At 21.7% G+C, this 20,652-nt stretch overlaps 5 protein-coding genes across 5 annotated transcripts; 3 read left to right on the top strand and 2 right to left on the bottom strand.

Moving 5' to 3' along the window:
* Positions 1 to 827: 827 nt before the first annotated feature.
* On the bottom strand, positions 828 to 2,030 carry PVVCY_1401220 (conserved Plasmodium protein, unknown function; the record flags this gene model as incomplete). Its single annotated transcript, XM_008624903.1, has 1 exon — positions 828 to 2,030. The coding sequence occupies one exon, from the start codon at positions 2,028 to 2,030 to the stop codon at positions 828 to 830; it is 1,203 nt and encodes a 400-aa protein (XP_008623125.1).
* Positions 2,031 to 3,093: 1,063 nt separating this feature from the next.
* Positions 3,094 to 6,591, top strand: PVVCY_1401210 (conserved Plasmodium protein, unknown function; the record flags this gene model as incomplete). The annotated part of the gene is made up of 1 exon (XM_008624904.2): positions 3,094 to 6,591. One exon carries the CDS (start codon positions 3,094 to 3,096, stop codon positions 6,589 to 6,591), a length of 3,498 nt encoding a protein of 1,165 aa, XP_008623126.2.
* A 953-nt stretch (positions 6,592 to 7,544) lies between these two features.
* Positions 7,545 to 9,602, top strand: PVVCY_1401200 (conserved Plasmodium protein, unknown function; the record flags this gene model as incomplete). Its single annotated transcript, XM_008624905.1, has 1 exon — positions 7,545 to 9,602. One exon carries the CDS (start codon positions 7,545 to 7,547, stop codon positions 9,600 to 9,602), a length of 2,058 nt encoding a protein of 685 aa, XP_008623127.1.
* Positions 9,603 to 10,977: 1,375 nt separating this feature from the next.
* On the top strand, positions 10,978 to 17,787 carry PVVCY_1401190 (telomerase reverse transcriptase, putative; the record flags this gene model as incomplete). The annotated part of the gene is made up of 1 exon (XM_008624906.1): positions 10,978 to 17,787. The coding sequence occupies one exon, from the start codon at positions 10,978 to 10,980 to the stop codon at positions 17,785 to 17,787; it is 6,810 nt and encodes a 2,269-aa protein (XP_008623128.1).
* Positions 17,788 to 18,186: 399 nt separating this feature from the next.
* PVVCY_1401180 (conserved Plasmodium protein, unknown function) lies at positions 18,187 to 19,584 on the bottom strand (the record flags this gene model as incomplete). The annotated part of the gene is made up of 1 exon (XM_008624907.1): positions 18,187 to 19,584. One exon carries the CDS (start codon positions 19,582 to 19,584, stop codon positions 18,187 to 18,189), a length of 1,398 nt encoding a protein of 465 aa, XP_008623129.1.
* Between the last annotated feature and the right edge of the window lie 1,068 nt (positions 19,585 to 20,652).

The raw sequence follows: 20,652 nt of genomic DNA, 5'->3' as shown, positions 1-20,652 counted from the left end.
TTATTTACATAATAAATAAATACATTATCATAATATTTTGTTCAAATATAAAAAATGTTTTTTAAATAAAAATGTGTGTTTTTTAAGGATTATACTCACATGTTATGGAAATAGATAGACGATTAAAATAGCTAAAAATGAATAAACAAAATTAGCTTATATCAGCTTGATATTAATCCAAATTGTATGATCTATTAAAAGGTTTTATAAGATCAATAATACATATAGTGCTTATAATAAAGCCATATAATCTAACGATAAAAAACGCCTTTTTTATTTAAAAACGATGTAAAATTAAAATTTTTAATTTATCACATGTGTGTGATATATTGTGCTATAATTTATTCCTTTCCACCTTCTATGAATGTCAATATATTACCAATTACACATAACCGGTATCAAACCATATTTTGTAACCAAACATTTTTAAACGAAAAAAACTTTATATACATAAATAAATTACACTTAAAAATATTAAAGTTTGTTATAGCATATTTAATAATTAGACAAAACATAATAAAAAACGAAATAATAATATTGTTTTAAATGAATAACCAAATAACGAAAAAAAAAGTATATAAGCAATTGTGTAAAAGAATATGAAGATATACATATGCTTTATAAATGTGTAATTGCACTATTGCATAATTGTTGACTCTTCAAAAATAATAAACAAAATAAGAATAAGGATTATACAGTTATATAAGCAAATTGTTTCTATACCATTAATTATAAATCAAAAGATGGTATTCCATTGTTCTGTTGCTTCGTTTTTTATTTCTCCCATCTTTCTTTGCTTTTAACTACATAATTTTTTATATGGTAATCTAAAAAAATATTTTACCACGTCGTTTTATCGATATAACTATACTATATATAAATACAAAAAAGAAAATAAGGGATACAACTTGCGCCACGTATTTTAATATTTTTGTTTTTTTTTGTTCTTCTAATAGTCGCTGATATTCCAAATCTCTTTCATTTTTCTCTTTTTCATTTTGTTCATAATATTTATCAATAGCCTCGTAAAATAATTTCCTTTCGTCTTTATTTATGTTCATTTTTTTTAGTGCAATAGTTTGAATTTGCAAGAAAGCTTGATCAACATATATGTAATTGTGCTTGTAAAATTGTGGGGCTAAACTTTCTAAGTTATATAATTTTAAAAAATTATATACATCCGTTTTTAACATTTCTTGTTCATCATTTTTTCTTTTTCGTAATTCTTTTTCTTTATATACATTTTCTTTTTCTTCATTTTTATGGGCAGCATTTTCTTCATGCTTTTTTAAAATATCATTATATGTTTCATTATTATTATTTTTTAATGTTTCATCAAAATTGTATTTTATAAATAAATCACATAAAGTTTTCAAGTTTTCTTTAGCTGCAATATGTAAAGGTGAATTATTTTCTTTATTTAGACAATTTTTTATATCTACTTTTTTTGTTTCTAATATTAATTGAGCTACATTACATAAATGCTCTTTAGCACATATATGTAAAACTGAATTTTTATTTTTATCCTTTACATTAATATCTGCATTGTTTTCAATTAGTAATCGGGCAGCTTCTTCATTGTTTCTTTTGATGGATGTTATTAATGGTGTATTATTTTGGCTATCTGTTGAATTTATATCCGCTTTATTTTTTAATAACAATTCAATGCCTTTTAAATAATTATGTTCACAAGCTATATGCAAACTAGTTTTCCCATCTTTGTTTTTTTCATTTACATTAATATTTTTTTCAATTAATAGTTTACTTATATTTATTGCATCATGCCCAATAACCATACATTTCATCAATGCATTTTCTTTATACTTTTTATCTTTTAAAAATATATTTACATTTTGATCATTTATTAAATAGTTGCAACATGCAATACTCCCCTTTTCAATACCATATAATAACAAAGTCAAACCTTCTTTGTTGTATTCATTTAAATTTACTTCTTCGTCTTCTTTTAAACATTTTTCAAATTTGGGTAAATCATCTTTCACTATAATTTTCCATACCTTAGAACTCATCTTAAAGACAACTAAGAAGGCCAATGGAATTATTCGAGTTATCTCAGAATATCCCCAAAAGTTTGAACAAGAGAGCAAAATGAAAACAAAATGAAAATAGGATGAAAGCAAAATAATACATAATTATGCCATAACTCGCTTTTTTCCTCCCCTGTGTAAAAAATATAAATAAATTATCATAAAGCCATACTCAATAATAACTTTTAAAAAAAATTATATTTTTTTTTCATAAATAAAATACAAAATAAAACAAAATTCAAACACGGGAAACTCGTTCATAAATTGTATGGCCATATGAACGTGTAAAAAAATATAATAAAATATAGTACCAATAAAAATGACGAAAAAAATATGTTAAAAAAATAGGCGGAAAATATTAGGGATACTCCCTATTTTCATTCATTATGTATATATATTTAAAAAGTCAAAAAAATTACAGCATATTTATATGCATTCTTTTGTTTCACAAGTTCATAGGAATTATTAAGCTTGTATATATATTTTTTCAAGCACAATGCTATACGCACGCGCATATTTATTACCTTTTTGTATGTAGCATGTTGTGACAAATTTTTATTTTATTTATATATATTATTTTTTAATATAGAAATATTAATTTCCTTATATAATATTTCATATTGTTTGTGAAAATTTGAGTAAGTTATATTTTTATGTAGATATTTTTTTTATTATATTGTCAAATACCTGTTAGGTATTTATTTTATCCATAGTGTATATATATTGAACAAACATAGTTACATAAATATATGCTTATATATAATTCTTTGATATTATCTATATATATAATTACACTTTTAATAAGCTTTGAATATATGGTGAAATTCTTCAAAATGTATAAGGAGGCACAAATTTAGTGCTAACCATATGGAGAAATTTGTTCACACCCTAAAGCTTTTTGAAAATGCTTATCACTTTTCCTAGCGATTTGCATTAAAAACTTAATGTACTATTTATTTTTTTATACAATTTTTTCGCACATTTTTTGTGTTTGTTTTTATACATTTTCCTCTTTTGGGTCTTCTCGACTTGTGATATAAAACATATGTTAGAGATGATTTCATCAAGGGGGCCATTTCTTAAGGCGAAACGAAATTTAATATTTTTTCATCAGATCAAAAATGCTCGAAACATTGAGATTGAAAGGATATTCAAGAGAAATATCGCAAGCAACGTCACAAATAAAACAGATTTGAATACATCACGTGGAATTAAAAATAACGTAAAAAATGTAAATTCAAATGGTGACAATGGTAGTGAAAATGTATTGAATACGAGAATAAAAAGAGGTGGGAAAGAAGAAAATACCAGGATTTATTTGAATAAACAAAACGGAAAAAAAAAATATACATTAAACAGCTTTCTCAATATAAAAAATAATAAAACGCTCGGAAATGGGAATGAAAGTGAAAATATGCCTCTTGGAGGCAGTAGTAAAATATTGTTAAATAATGGAATAAAAGGGAGATTAAATTCGAGTAATAATAATAATGGAAGTATGAATAATACAAATATATATATTAATAAGCTTCATGATTATTTAGACATTTCTCATAAATCAGAAGGTGATAAAATTAAAATAAACAAAATTTTGAGCAGATTACAAAATGATAATATAACAATTAGTGTCATATTAGATGTTTTAAAAAGTTTGTGTAATATATTTTTAAAAAAAAATGTGCATAACAATTTAGACAATTTAATAATTATCAATAATTTAAATAATAATAGTGCTAATGGTAAGAATATATCAAAAAAGTTAAAAAACCATTTTGAAGAGTATTTTATAAATATAGGAAAATATATAATAAAATACATTTCTTTTATTAATGAACATGATATATTTAATTTGTATAAATATTTATATTATCTAAATTATCCACTAAGTCAAGATACTATGGAATTACTACAAGAACAATTTTATTTACATATAGACAAATTAGATTCTTTAAAAGTTGCTCAAATATTTTATATAATAAATACTTTTTATAAAAATTCCTATTTAAAAGAACCTGACGCTTTCTTTGTATATGTTATTGATGAAAAATTTAAAAATAGTTATAATAATAATGGTCGTAAATTTTATGCAGCTTCATCATTAACCCAACAGATAAATGATAATACAATCAATGGTAATATTTCAAATTACACGAATTCAATCAATTATAAAGAAAATAATAAGTCCCTATATAAAAATATTTTATTTGATTCTAATTTAAATACGAATTATAAAGGTACAAACATAGAGGCAATGCCAAATTCACATAACTATTTAGACCCCATAACACTTAGTAAAAAAAATAGCACATCTTACAATGTTTTACACTCTGATTTATTAAATACATTACCGAGCTATACAAAATATAGTTATAATAGTAATGAACCTATTACAGAAAATAATGAGCTTCTTTTAGTTTTTAAATATATCCAAAATTTTCATCATAAAATGAGTTTTTTTTATGATCGAAATATTATGAACAATTTAGAAAAAAATTTGAATAACTTTTCAATCGAGAATTTATTACTTATATTAAATATATATATAAATAATAATGACGAATTATTTAATAGAAAAATTTTAAATGTCTTATATTACAATATAGATAATATGAATGAGCAAAATCTAATTTCATTAACTGATTATTTCAAAAATACGAAAATACTTATGAACAGTAAATATTATACTAGTAAAGATATAAATGAAATATCAATAATTAACAAAATTATAGATAAAATAAAAAAAGATAATGATCTTATTATTCCAAATAATCTTGCTTGTATTTATTTAAATCTTCATGAGGTGGTAAATAAAATGCCAATCCCAAATAATAATATAAAAAATAATAGACAAGAATATACCCATTTTAATAGTACACAAAATCAAAATAGTAATGAAAATATATCGCATGTTAATAATTCATTGAATTCTGGTAGCACACCTTATGATAAAACTGTTTACAACTTGGAAAACGAATATAATTTTCAAAATAATGAAATGTCTTACAAAGCAAATGAAAATATAAATGAAGAAGGCATACATTATAGGGAAACAAATAATTTAGAAAATTATGAACAAATGGAAAATATAAAAAATAACATGATAAATGATAAATATATAGATAAATCTGCATTACTTTATGAAATAATCAAATTTTGTGATACCCACATTAATAATGTTTCTTGTTTTTCATCTATTCTTGATTTATATTTAATATATATCAAAAATGAGGTTATAAAAAGTAAAACCATACAAATTTTTGAAAAAAAAATAAAAACAAATAAAAATAAATTGACACAGCAAAATATATCAAACATAATAATGTCCCTAAGTATACATCCTTATCATTATACTCAAATGTTTACATATTTGGAAAGTTTATTAAATGAAAAATTAAACAATACAAATAATCATGAAGTGAATCAAGAAAATGATATAATCTCGATTAACGAAAGTGATAATAAAAGTAATATTAACAACATTTCTAGCACTGCAAATGAAACAGAGGATAATTTTTCACATATAGACCCAAACTGCTTAATTGATATATCATTAGCCTTTGGAATTAGTGGAAGACATAATTTTAATTTATGGAAATTTGTTGATGTTCATAAAATAATATTAACATGCAATAAAAAATTATTACTATATTTATCATATAGCTTTTTATTAACAAATTATTTTTGTCCAACATCATGGTTTTTTATAATTAAAAGAATTGTAGAAGATGTTAAAGGGTTTAATAAAAAACAATATGAATTATTATATGAAATATTAAAATGTAGTATACTATTTAATTATATAGATTTAAATAATTTTACAAATATGCCTAAAAAATTTCCTACCAATTTCAATAATGTGAAAACAGTATTAAATAACAAAAATGATACAAATAATTTTTTAAAAAATCTTCACTATCTATTAAATACATCTTATTATCACTACAAATTAAAACTAATAAATAATCAATATACTTCCAATGTACCTTATGAAGAAGTTTTTAATTATCTAAAATTAAATTATGAAAAAAATATTGAATATAAGCAATTATATATTATCCCATTTTTATTAAAAGACTATAATGTTATTATCGACCCATTACCATCGACGCCTATTCATAAATCGAGTGGATATATAATGGGAGAAATACAACTAAAACATAAAGTTTTTAAACATGAAAATTATGTGGTTTTGTCATTTTATGATGGAATGTGGGATGAATTTATAAAGCAATCAAATAGTACCACTAATGACCAAAATGTGTATGACATTAAAGCATTAGCTGAACGTTTTAAAACATATGCTGAATCACACATTAAAATTAAAATTAATAAAAATAGTATATCAACACCTTCTACACTTGTATATAATCATACCAAAAATAAAACTAATACTCAGGGAAATTATTTGAAGTATAAAAAACAAAATGTGCCTCAAGAAAACACCAAAAAATACCTAGTAAACAAAACAAACAGAATTACAAATAATCAGGATAAAAAAAAATATTTAAAAATCAGAACTAAGACTATTAAAAAAAAAATATAAATTCAAAAAAGATTGAGAATTATATACATTTGTATCCTCTCGTTTAATGTTACATAATACACGTTTGTATCATCTGCGTATGTGTATCAATATATATACTATATTTTTTTTGTTTTTTATTTTTTAACTTTTAGTGAAATTTATTTTTTGGTATAAAACATATACTATAAAAAAATAATATAAATAAGTTGATAACATATTTATAAGAGATATGTATTTTTTTTGATGGAAAATTAATAAACAATATTTTTCTTCCGTTCTATAAGGTCAGCGCCCATCCTCAAAAATGAATACTTTTTCGTGTTAAATTTTGCAAAAAAAAATGTAGAAAATTTAATTTTTATTAATTAAAATATTCTTATTTAAATTTATTGATAAATATAAAATAAATAGATACATTAATTTTTTATAATAGCAAGATAACGGATAAAAAATAGAATCATATTCATACTAAATTTGAATGTTTGTGTTTTTTTATACATATTAAATCCGTGATAGTTTTGTTAACTCGATTTTGGTTACCTGTTTATATAATAATTTTATACTACTACTTCAATCGATCATCTATATTTAACTTTTTTATTTTATTTATATTTTTTTAATTCACTTTTTATAACATACATGTTTTAATTGAGTTAAATAATTTTGTATTTTATCATAATAAAATATAATTTAAAATTCACTGTTCTATATGAATTTTTTTTTATACTTGTTTTACAGCATATATTCATACAGTACATATTCTATAATTTTACACTTTTTCCATCACAATATGACAATTTATAATAAATTTGATTTATGTGAAGGCTTATTCTTCTATTTTTCTTTAAATATTTAATATATGCTAGATTTTCATGTAAAAAATATAAGCATATTTATAAGCCTACCTATGCAGATTGAACTACTGTAAGTTAAATAACAAATATAATTCCTATATATAAACAGTAAATAAAATGGGTGACAGTGATCATAACATTCCAAGTGATTTCGTAGACATTTTGATATCCCTAAATCTTGAGGATCCGAAATATACAAAAAATTTACAAGTGATAACAAATTATTTAAATGAAGATTTAATTAATAATACAAATAAATTAGTAAATTACATTATAGATAATATAAATGTAGGACAAATAAACAATAACTTAAGTAATTATTTAGCAGATATAATAATATATATACAAAAGGCAAATACAATTGAAAATACTGATGAGTTACAAAAAAAAAATGAAACAATAAGCTCTTCTTTAAGATGGGAAGAAACATGTTCTACACATGTTGAATATAGAATTAAAATAAATGATGAGAAATTAAAAAAATATTTAGTAAATGATTATAGGAATGATATAATTAATAATTGCACAAAACATATAAATTATTTAAAATTATTATATATAGTTAGTAATAATATATCACCACAAAATGGTTATATGCTATTTATTAATATAATTCATAATATAGATATAAATTATCAATATAAATTATTATCTTTAGAATATTTTGCACATGTAGCAAATAAAATTACATTAGAACGAGCAAAATATATAGCTCAAATTCTTCCAATAGTTTTAGACAAATTTTATAATATAGATGGTGAACCATATTATAATGATAATATCAATAATATAGATACATTAATATCTATGTGTAAATTTATTAATATATTATGTGATAAATCTATTAAATCTCAAGAAGATGATAAACAAGATGTAGCCTTACATTCTATTGTTGCATTTATTATGAGGATAATATGTTATCATAATTTTTATCTACCTTTAAATAAAAATGTTGAGAAACTTTTCCCTTATATAAAATATGATTCTATAGATTATAGCGAATGTATAAGTGTATACAAAACTATACCAACAATATCCTATCGAAACAAATCTGATCATATTATTAGGGATTGCTTATCATCATTAATATGGAGACTTAGCATAATTAATCCCAATTTATGCCGAATTTTAGAGAGAGTTAATATTTTAATACCTAATACAACATCATGTGTACTAGAAAATACAACATTAGAGATATCATTATTGTCTTATTTGATTTTAGTAGAAAGAATAAATACAGAGGCCTTTCCTCTCGTATTTTCACAATTATATTTATTTAATTTAATGATTAGAAATTGTTATAATATAATTTTATGTTTAAATAAAGCCAAAAAATATGCACAAAATAATTTATACATTAAGGCTTGCCATTTTATATCTATTTCTACTATATTCTCAAGAAATATTAAAATATATAATAATGAATATTATAGTAATATTTACAATTTTAAATGGAGACCCTTTGATTTTCTTAAAAAAATGTATGAAATCTTTCATACATATAATGATCAACAAAATTGTACAAAAGTTATATATAATTGTGTTAGTAATATTATGAGAAACTTTTCTTGGAATGTTTTCTTTTCATTATATAATAAATTGATAATAGAATGTACGTCAGACAGAATTAAAAGCACTATTGCTTCTTATCTTAAAGACCAACTATATAAACAAATGTTGATCACTATAAATGATGAGGAATTGCCTGAATCTATTGAAGATAAAAGGGAAGATCTAATTATACCAAACAGTAAAATTAGTGAATCAGATTATAAAACAAACAAAATAAAAAAATTAGGGACTCAAATAAAAAATATAATTTTTACATTGATAAGCGAAGAATCAGTACTATTATATGCTGATTCAATTACTGTTGCATTAAATATTGTAAAAATGGTATTACTAAATAAATCCTTCAAACCCTTTTCTAAGCATATACTAAATTTTGATCAAAATACAGCATGCTTTTTACAAAACAAAATAAAATATTTTTATGATCAAATTAAGATCGAAAAGTCTGTATTTTTAAAAGAACAAAATGATGCATTAATAAAGGAAAATCAAAATTCAAAAATATATACTGCAGACGATATTAATTTAAATAAATTGGATGTCATTGTTATGTTATTAAATGATGTTGAAACATCTATAGAATCGATCAAAAATAACTCATAAAATTTGCCCCATAAAGTTATTTATATTATTTTCTTAATTTTTTAATATTTAATACACCTCATGGATACATAGATGTTTTATTAATTGATTTGTATATTACCCCCTTTTAGTGATTATTTTTCTATGGGGAATTTTTATATGTGTCATACTTTTATTTACACAATACAATCATATATGTTCATGTATATTTATACAGGTACAATAATTAGAACAACATTTTTATGATAATATGAAAATACATCCTCTCTAAATTTAACATTCTTATAAAAAAACTATATATTTATTAATGCATTTTAATTATGGATATAGTTTATCATTTTGCTATTTTATATATTCATAATACCTTACTTATTCTGAAAAAACTTTTCCGATTTTTGGAATGCCTATCTATATTTACTGGTTCACCATTTGACATAAAAATAGATAATAAGTTTTTGGTATATCAATATTAAAAGAATATTGTAAATTAATAGGAAGTCACTCATAATTTAGCATTAGTAGTTATGGGCTCATTCGTAAATGTCACTTATTATAATAAATGTGTTTTACAATTTTTTCCTCCCATTTTTTTGAGGTAAAGGCAGATTGTGATGCTTTTTTTTATTTCATTTGCATTGGTGTGATTTAAAATATGCTATCGTATGATCAGCTTTTAATTTCTTTTATCCTACACACTATGTTGTGACTTTTTAAAGGGAGTATTTAACTTTCCCAACAATTAAAGGATAACTTTGAGATGAAGAAACAGTAACAAAACATAAAAAGCTGTTCGTTTTTTATTTTTTTTCGTATTTCACATATACATATATAATATATATATGTAGGATCGGTGTATATGTTACGTCCTCATAAATATGTATACATCGGCACACTTAATAATTTTATAAAATCATAACATTTTCTATTTAAAAAACTTTCTTAAACATTATTAATAGCATAATGATAATATATTTTAATAAAACAATATAAATTGGGTATTTTTTTAATTAGCCCTAAATTAATATTAAAAGCCTGGCATGCACAATATATCTTATGTGTATTAATTTTTTTAATTATATTATTCTTTTTTCGTTTTTTTTTTCTGTATAATATACATACATAATATTTATATTTTATCTTTTATTTTTTTGTTGTTTTTTTATTTAAAATGTATATTGTGTGTTTTATTTTTTCACCATCACTACATTTTTTAATACACAATTTAATGGGCTCACATTAAGCAACTAAAAAATTTGAAGATTTTTAAGGTGAAATATATTTCACTTTTACAAAGAGACTAAATGGAAATGAATTATTCATGTTATGAATAAACTGATAAAAAGAGAGAAAAAAAGTTAAATTAAAAAAATAAATAATATGATGAATGTTTTCTAATATGAGTGATGAGGTGCCTATAGAAAGTAGTTACTTAAAAAACATTTTTAAAAGCACAGACAAGAAAATCAAATTATTTAAATTATATTTAGAGAAAAAGTTAAACATTAATTCATATTCGCTTGGGGAATTTTCTCTTAAACATGATGAAAAATTTAGACGAATATTTTTTTCTAACATAATAAAAGAACATATAATAACAAAAAGGAAAAAAGATAGGTTATATATTGTCAATGAAGTAGTTATAAATAAAGACTTTTTCCAAAATTATTCTTATTTTCAATATTTTTTACAAAATGTTTTATTATTTGAAGATTTACGATTAAAAAAGATAGAAAACAATTTAAACAAAGATATTTTTTTTAAAGAGAAAAAATCATCTTTAATTAACTGGAAGCAATGCTTTAGTCATATAAAAAGAAAGTTAAATGAAAAAGGGGTAGACAAAAAAAGTAAAATTTATAAAAATTCAGTATTATTATTTAATTCAACCAAATTTTCATATGAAGATCAAAATTGTTGTGATTATTTTTATAGTCTAAAAGTATGGGATATATTTTTTAATTATGTTTCCTTTGATTTTTTAAACTATTTGTTGTCTAATACCCTTATATTTATATCCGACTTTTTTTTTATTAGTTCAAATGAATTCCTTCCAATTCAAACTTCCTTTTTTATTACTTTAAGCCACATTGAATTAAAATGGAAAGACAGTAAAGAATTAGAGAACAAACTTATTTTAAAAAAAAAAAAATTATTTTATAATACAAAACAGCTCAAAATCATTTATACAAACAATCCTACACAAGATGAAAATCAAAAAGAGCTTACTAAGGAACCCGAAATAACTGGAACTACAAATGTAGTACCTCAAAATGAGAAAAATAATAATATTACACTTTTGAATAATTATAAAAATAAAAGAGCTAATGAAAAATGGGATAATGAAATAGATAATATGAGAAAATCGAAGAAAATAAAAACTTTTCATAATAGTATTGAAATAAAAGAAAATGGATCATTAATGTGTAGAGAAAAATATATAGACAAACTAAAACATTTGAAAAAAATATATAAATATTTGCTTAAAAAAAAAAGTAATAAAACTTATTTTAAAATTCATGATAGTCATTCATATATAAGGTACTTGTATTTAATTCAATGCAGTGGAGGAATTTTAAAAAATGAATGTTTAAAGGAAATGAAAGAAATCGTAAAAAGGAAAAAAGAAGTACTTAAAAACGAGAAAAAAAAACTAAATATCCAAAACGTTAAGAAAGAACAAATAATAGCAATGGAAAACAACGGGTTAGACAAAATTGATACAAATCAAAAAGTAAGAATAAAAAAAAAACGACTACCAAATATTTATTTTTTTCATAATAATGATAAAAATGAACAATTTAATAATGCCAGTGATAGTTTGAATATGTGTGATTATGAAAAGGGGACTGAAAAAGAGACTAAAATATTAAACGATAAAAAAAAATGGAATAAAATAATAATAAATAGAAATAACATTTTACAACATAATACTACGAATAAATATAAAAACTTTTTATTTAATAAAAGTATGATTTTTGATAAATTAGAAAATGTGCCTTTATTTATTTATCATTTATTAAACTATATTTGTACATCAAATCAAAAATACTTTTTTCATAATAATTTTATAGATGAATATAAACAGAAAATATTAAAACAAATTAAATGTAATACAAAAAAAAACGACATTTCTCATTTTGTGTATAAAAAGGAAAATACAACAACATGTAATATAGTCAAAGAAGGTAATAAGGAGAAAAATATTTATTTTCGGATTAAAAAAACGAAAATACTTAAGTATATCTACTATAATTTTTCTGAATTTTTAAATAATGTCAGGAATACAAAATTTGAAAAAATTTATAATAAATATTTTCCTAAAAAAAAAATGAAAAACAAAATAGCAAAAATATTTAAGACAATAAAATCGATTATAATAAAAAAATTTCATATTATTAATGTAAGAAAGAATAGAAAGTTTATTAGACAAAAAATGTATGATTATTTTTTTAAAAATTATGAATTTTTAAGTTTTTCTTTTAAAACACATAAAGTTATTGACTTTATTGTCCATGTTACAAAAAAGTGTGTACCTGTTAAACTGCTAGGTAGTAGATATAATTTCAAAATTTTTTTAAATAATGTCAAAAAATTTATACTATTTAATTATAAAGAAAGTTTTTCGATGGATCAAATAATGAAGCATGTAAAGGTTAAAAACATTTTTAAAAGGCAGAAAAAGGATATACAAAAAAGCATACCAAATAAATCTAGTATGATTACACCAATGAGCAATATTTTAATGCCACCACCTCAAGAAGATATCTCAAAATGTTCTAATTATAGTTTATATCAAGATAAAAAAACGATTGATGATAAACAAAATCGATTTATAAACCATTCATCAAAAAATACATTTTTGTTTCAAGAATTAAAAAGAAAATATTTTGATAAAAAAAAAAAAATAATTTTAGCTATTCAAAAAAGACATTTTTTAAGTAGACTTATATATTTTATTTTTAATTATTTCATTATGCCAATAATGAGACATTTTTTTTTTTTGACAAAATCGGAGCATACTATTTATAAAACTATTATTTTTGATAGACAACTATGGAACTACTTTACAAAAGTTTCAAATTTTTGTTTATACCATCAAAATTTTCGGAATAAAAAAATAAAAAAAATAAAAGAAACTAAAACAAAGAAAACTCATCATATGTTGAAAAAGAAGAGCATAGAGCAACATCGCAATCAATTGAAGCTTTTAAAAAAAAAAAAAAAATTAACATCCAAAGGAAACAACAATAATAATGTTGTTAAATCTATAGGAAATAAAGAAACGCGACCAGATAAACACACCAATGATCCACTTTCTAAAGATACAATAGTAAAAAAGAGAAGTACCATAATATGTAAAGAAATTGAAAAGGTAAAAAAAGAAAAAAGGGAAAAAATATCTGAATGTAAACAAATAGATAGTTTATATAAAATAAAAGTTATTAATAAAAAAAATGTTAGACCTTATTTAAAAAAGTTCTACTACAAAATTCGAAAAAAATATTTTTCATTAAAAAAGTATTACATTAAAAATAATAAAAATATGACTCCTAGTATGCTGAAAAAGTATAAAGAGTATATCAATTATGCGGATGACAAAAAATTCCTTCTTATATATGTAGGAAAACGTTTTTTCAAAAAAAAAAAAGTTAATTATATTAAGCTTTTCTATAAGCTAGTAACCAAAATCGAGAAAAAAATTAATAAAATGCAATGCAAAAACTTGATAAAAAGGAAACGTAAAATAAGTGAAATTGGGAAAATAGAAATAAAATCGAAAAAACGATTAGCAACATGCATTATTTCCAACCCTGATCAGGTATATAATCGAAAGAAACAAAAAGGAAAAGAACTAAAGACAAACATGTTGAGAAAAAGAAAACAATCTGAAAATAATCATAATGAAGAAAAGAATGTGCCTGAAAATGTTGCTTGTTCAGATAATCAAATAAATGTGAAAAAAAAATATATACATAAAATAAAAAATATGATCGAAAAACGTAACTTTTTGCTAAAGCTTAATTGTATTAATGCTTTTTTTTCAAAAAAGTTACGAATAAATTGGATACCTAAAAAAAAAGGATTAAGACCTTTGATAAATTTATCAACACTGAATATTCCTGAAAGTGTAAAAGCTAGAGTTGCTGAAATATTAAAAAATAAAAAAAGCAGTGAATTTTATTATCATAATATATTAGAAAATTTAGAAAGAAAAAAGGAAAAGAATAATCCTCTTCGAAAAAAAAAATATAATCGAAAAAATTATAATCCAGTTTCTTTAAATAATATTTGTAAATTTTCCCTTAAATGTTTAGGAAATGCTAGAAGCAATAACAGTTGCTTATTTAAAAATACTTTGACAAAAACAAATGAGATTGAATTAAAGTTAAAAAACTGGTTAGAGGATATAAAGAATTGTTTTTACCGTAAAAAACTATATAGAAAATATATAAAAAACAAATTAAGGAATAACAAAATAATTTATGCATATATATGTGTTGGTGATTTTTCAAATTGCTATGAACACATAAATCATAATTATTTATTTAAATTTTTAAAACTTTTTTTTGATGAAATATCAAATTTTGAATTTGTATATTTATTTAAAAGATCATTTCGTTTATATAATAAAACTGTCAATAATTCACTCCTGTCTTATTATCCAGTAAATGTCAAACATTTTGGTATGCACTATATTAGAAATCTTAGAGAGCTTATAATTAAGGCAAATAAAAATCCAATACATGATTTTTTACTAAAACAATTATTTAAAAATGCCTCAAACATTGATTTGTATATTTTCTCAGATTCTTATAAAAGTGTTCAGGTTGAAAAAAGAGATATTTTCATGACAATAATAACGATTATTAGATATTATTACCTTAATATATATTTCAGCATAAAAGAATTAAAATTAAATAAAAATAATATTTTTTATTTTCAAATATTTCAAAAAAATAGTAAAATAAAAAATAATGCCTACTTTAAGTTAAAAAACCAAAAAATATTTCAAGCAATTCAACAATTTCACCAAAACAAACTTTTGTCTCTCGAACCAGTTGAAAGTGCTACCTCAAATAATACGCTAGAAAAAGATGATCAAATTAATAATATTGAAAAATCGGCACATAGAGAATTAAATAATTCGATAAGCACTTCTATTATTAAACCTATTTCAGAACTACATAAAGAATCCAAAGGAAATGATATAAATAGTTCTTTTCCCTTTAGAAGTAATAGTACATGTATTTCTACAAGTGCCGAAAATGGAAGTCAGGATTCTGGGAATATGCTGAATAACCATATAAATAATAAAATGAAAAATGGTATGATTAAAATTAGTGACAATAATACATCAGATATTGGAGAGCATAATATTAAAAAAGAAAATAATTTAGTTATTTTACAAAATGATAGAGAAAGAACATTACCTATTTCTCAGTCTAATGAAACATTTAATTTAGGTGATAAAATAGAAACAAATAAAATATATCCTGAAAAAAAAATTTTAACATTTTTAGATAAAAAAATTATTAGTAATATATGTGGGTTACCACAAGGGTTTAGTTTGTCTAATATATTATGTTCTCTTTATTATGCATATTTAGATAAAAATAAAGAATTTCAAAATATTTTATGTGCAGAAAGAAAGGAAAATAACAATAAAAATAATTCGATAAATAAAAATTTATATCCTAATCCTTTAAATACCAATTCATTATTGATCCGATTTATAGACGATTTTTTATTTAGTACACTTAATAAAAAAAATATTAAAACATTTAAAAATTTATTATTAAAAAGAAAAATATGGGGAGAAAATATTAATTCATCAAAAACTAAAATATTTAAAATACCTCTCATTTATAAAAGTGACTTATTTATTTACAACATCTGGGATAAGCAAAATAAAGAAAAACAAAAAAACAAAAAAAATAAAAAAAAAAACCAAAACAAGCAAAAGAAAAAATTGGAAGGATTATCTCAAAATAGGCTTCTTAAAAATGGTAACAAATTATTATCAAGAAAGTTGAAAAATTCTTTATTAGCTACGTCTAACGTGAATAGTAACATTATCAAATGCCACGAGAATGAGGAAATATGTAGCTCGACAGATTTACAAAAATTGAAAATAGAGATAGGCCAACAAGAACAAGTTTGTATTCACCCCATAAAAAGAAATACACATCCAAAGGAAGTAGGAAATGAAAATATCAAGACAATTGAAAACACACAAAATAGTAAGAGAAAAGAAGACAAATTAAAATTGAGAAAAAAAAAATACCCCAAATTAACAATATGTCAAATTAAAAAGGTAATAAAAATGTTGTGCATAAAAAAGGCCAAATTAAAAGGGAATTCCCCTGAAAAACATCATAAAATTCAAAAATATATTAAAAGATTAGAAAAGTTAAAAAAACAGAAAACCAAAAAAATAGAAAAAGGGATAGGAGAAACAAATTATATAAATGATGCCCAATCTATCAGATCTATTGAATGGTTAAATAATTCATATATTTTCGATTTTGTAAATAATTCAATTCATAGTATATCTTATCCTTGGAAAAATAAAAATGATGCAACGATTAGAAATCATATACATTTAAATAATGTAATAGGAGAAAAGTGCAGTAAAATAAGCTTTATGAAAATATTAGTTGAAAATAGAATAATGAGAAATGTTATATCAAAACAAAAAAAATATATATCATTATATAAAAATAAACAAAATGTATATTTTTGCTATAAAAATAATTTCATATTATTAAAAACATCTATATTAAAATTTATTTGTTCTATTAAAACATTGAAGCACATGTTTAATACATTTTATAATCCGATTTATAATACCAAATTTATTTTACATTTAATTTCATATATGAAAAAATGTTTAATAAAAAATAAAAATCTTAAATTTGTAAAATTGTTTTTAATTGAAACAGCCATTGAGACATTACAATATGCTAAGGTATTTCACCCAAATCATTCTATGTTTCGATGTCTAAACGTCCTTAAAAAAATTAAGAAAAGATTAATAAATAAATATAAAAAAATTAAAAAAAAAAAATTACTAATTCAATATAGAAATATATTTAATGTTATTAGAAGGGAGTTATTTAATTCCTGGCCACCCATGTTTAAATTAAGGGGAGCTGCCGAAGGCCGAAAAAAAAACAAGACAAAAAGAAGGAAAATCGAAAATTAAAAAAATTAAAATAATAAAATTGGGGGATACCCTATACTCAGTGGTGAATTCCCCAATTCTTTACTAATACATGTTGAGAATTGTTAAGACAAGCAAAATGAGAAAAAATTATAAACAAAATAAACAAAAAAATGTAGCTATTTAACCCATCTTGCCAATACAATAATAAAATCATATGTACATATATGCAGTATTATTTATTACAAAATTTAAATACCCCCTAAACCCCGAATTTGTTAATCATTTCATACTCATTTTTTTATTTGATATTTTACATATGTTAAAATAAAATAATTATGCATTACATTTGTATATGTATGCACATTTTATATACACTCTACTATACCCGATTGATTTATATTCCCATGTTTATATTTTTTTTTATAACACTTTTAAACATTACAATCTTGGTTTTGTCTCTAAAGATATGTTTGACACCTTTTTGAGAGCTTGGAGTCTTCCACCTTTTCCTACTCTAATATTTAATAATCCTTTTTTATTAATATTATAAAGTGTATGTGATATGCCTTTGTAGTAATATGGTTTAGGGTTATATTGATAAGAACTAGGTTCCCCAGAATGTTTATATAAAAGAAATGGATTGGGCTCAATAACTCTTGAAGCTCTCCATTTAAATGGTCTTATATTACTATAATAATTTTGATACTTTCTTCTAATAATTCCATGATATTTTTTGAAAGATATTTTATTATGTTTTCTACAAAAATAAATAACATTTGATGGAATTTCCAACAATCTTCTATTTGCTATATTCCAATATTTTGGAGCAGGCATAACTTTTTTATGCGGTAAATAATTTCTTGACACATCTTCAATTGTTTCACTAAATATTTTACAAGTATTTAAATCCTTATCAACAAAAGATATAGAATTAATATTGTAAATTGGTAATATACTATTTATTTGTAATAATGATTCAACAGACTCTTCAACAAGTATACTGCTCGAATTTTGGGGGGAATAACCATATATACCTGATGAAATGTCTGGTAATATTATAGAAGATATGCATAATTCATTTAACTGTTTCAATGAATTTGAAAAGGCATATCTTAATTTTTGAGCAGATATATAACAATTACCTTGCCAAAAATATGGCATAATTAAAAAAGCTAATAATTTAACTTTATCACTAACATTATTTGATTTTGTTAATATTAAATCACCTGTTTGTAATTTTTTTGAATTTTCGATTAATTCTTTAAAATATTTTTCATTATTAATATCTGATTGTCTATTAATATATTTTTCTTTATGCTCATTTAATATATCTATTCTTTTTTTTATTAAACTTTTTATTGATATAAATATTTCTTTTACTAATTCTCTACCCCCTTTTTGTAATATATATGCTCCAAATCCACTTAAAGGGATAAAATTTGAAACCATTGGTATTAGCATACAATCTGCTTCTTCATCTAATATATCATTATGAATTACTTTTATAGTTCCAAATTGATCTAGTGTGATATTTGCCATTTCATGTTGATATTTATTTTTTATCAAATCTATATCTAATAAATTTATATCATCGTCTACTTGTTCATTTAGTTTTCTTTCAAAAAATAAATCATTTATTTCACTTTTTTTGTTGGGATATATTTCTTTCATCACACTTCGATTTTTCCCTTCTAATATATCCAATGATCTTAAATAATCAACATGAGATTTCAAAGCCCTATCATGTATTGTTTTTAATTTTTTGTTTAAGTACGAACTTCCAAAGTTTCGTTTATTAAGGGCAAATATCTTTGGCATGCTTTTTACTATCTTCATTTTAATACCATCTTATCAGATTATGTTCAATTTTTCAGTCACTAACTAATGTATCTCCTTATATATATGCCAAATTATTTTCACATAATATACACATACATTTAGTAATATGTAAGGGAATATTATATGGCATCACATAAATCTATATACAACATAGTGAATATTATGTAGCATGCCAAATTAACAATAAAAGTTAGTACATACATTATTACTTATATATGTAAATTTATTGCTTATAAAAAATGAGAAAATCATTTTTTATTTGGCCATAAACAATTATTTAAGGATTACAAAAATTAAAAAGAATCGCACATAAAAAAAATATCTTTATATTTGTTTTATTATTAATTTTTTTTTAATTTAAAATCCGCACACCAATGTCATTTTATGAACTTAATGAACTTTGTGAACTTAATATAAAAATAAAAAGGAAAATAATAATTATATTGATTGTTAAAATTACATAATAATATATTTGTTTGTGTTATATTTAAAGGAATATATATTTTTTCTACAAATACATTTATTCCCTTTGTCATGAATATTTATTGCAACAAAAATGTGCCATGATATAGAAATATATTTGTCTCTAAAAATGCTTAACTTACATTATATTCCTTTAAAATGTAACTAATGAAGCATATAATCCATTATTTCTTATTAAAACCGATCTTTTCCTTTTGTTTATCTTTTTATGGTAATAGGCAAATGAATTTCATAAGAATATAAGATGCATGTAATAGATCATATGCTTAATAGACGATATTTAAAAAGGACTACAACCTATTCATTAAATATAGAAATTTTTTAGTTTAACCTTCTTTTTTTATAAGAACATAAGAAAATATAAAAGTGATATGGTAAATGACTAGGGAACAAATTCCACATAAATTATGCCGCAACCTACTAAATCTTATATTAAAGTCGTATATTTATAAAGTTTTATTTCAAATTTTATACATATTTGTCAACATTATGTTATATTTATATAAAGTCATGATATTATTAAAATATTGCTTCTTTATATACTTTGGAGAAATGCTTTTAATAAGAACAAATAAAATGGGT

Source organism: Plasmodium vinckei (genome assembly GCF_900681995.1).
Source record: "Plasmodium vinckei vinckei genome assembly, chromosome: PVVCY_14".
Classification (NCBI taxonomy): Eukaryota; Apicomplexa; class Aconoidasida; order Haemosporida; family Plasmodiidae; genus Plasmodium; species Plasmodium vinckei.
The sequence above is the reverse complement of the archived record's forward strand: the minus strand, read 5'-3'. Positions and strand labels throughout refer to the sequence as shown.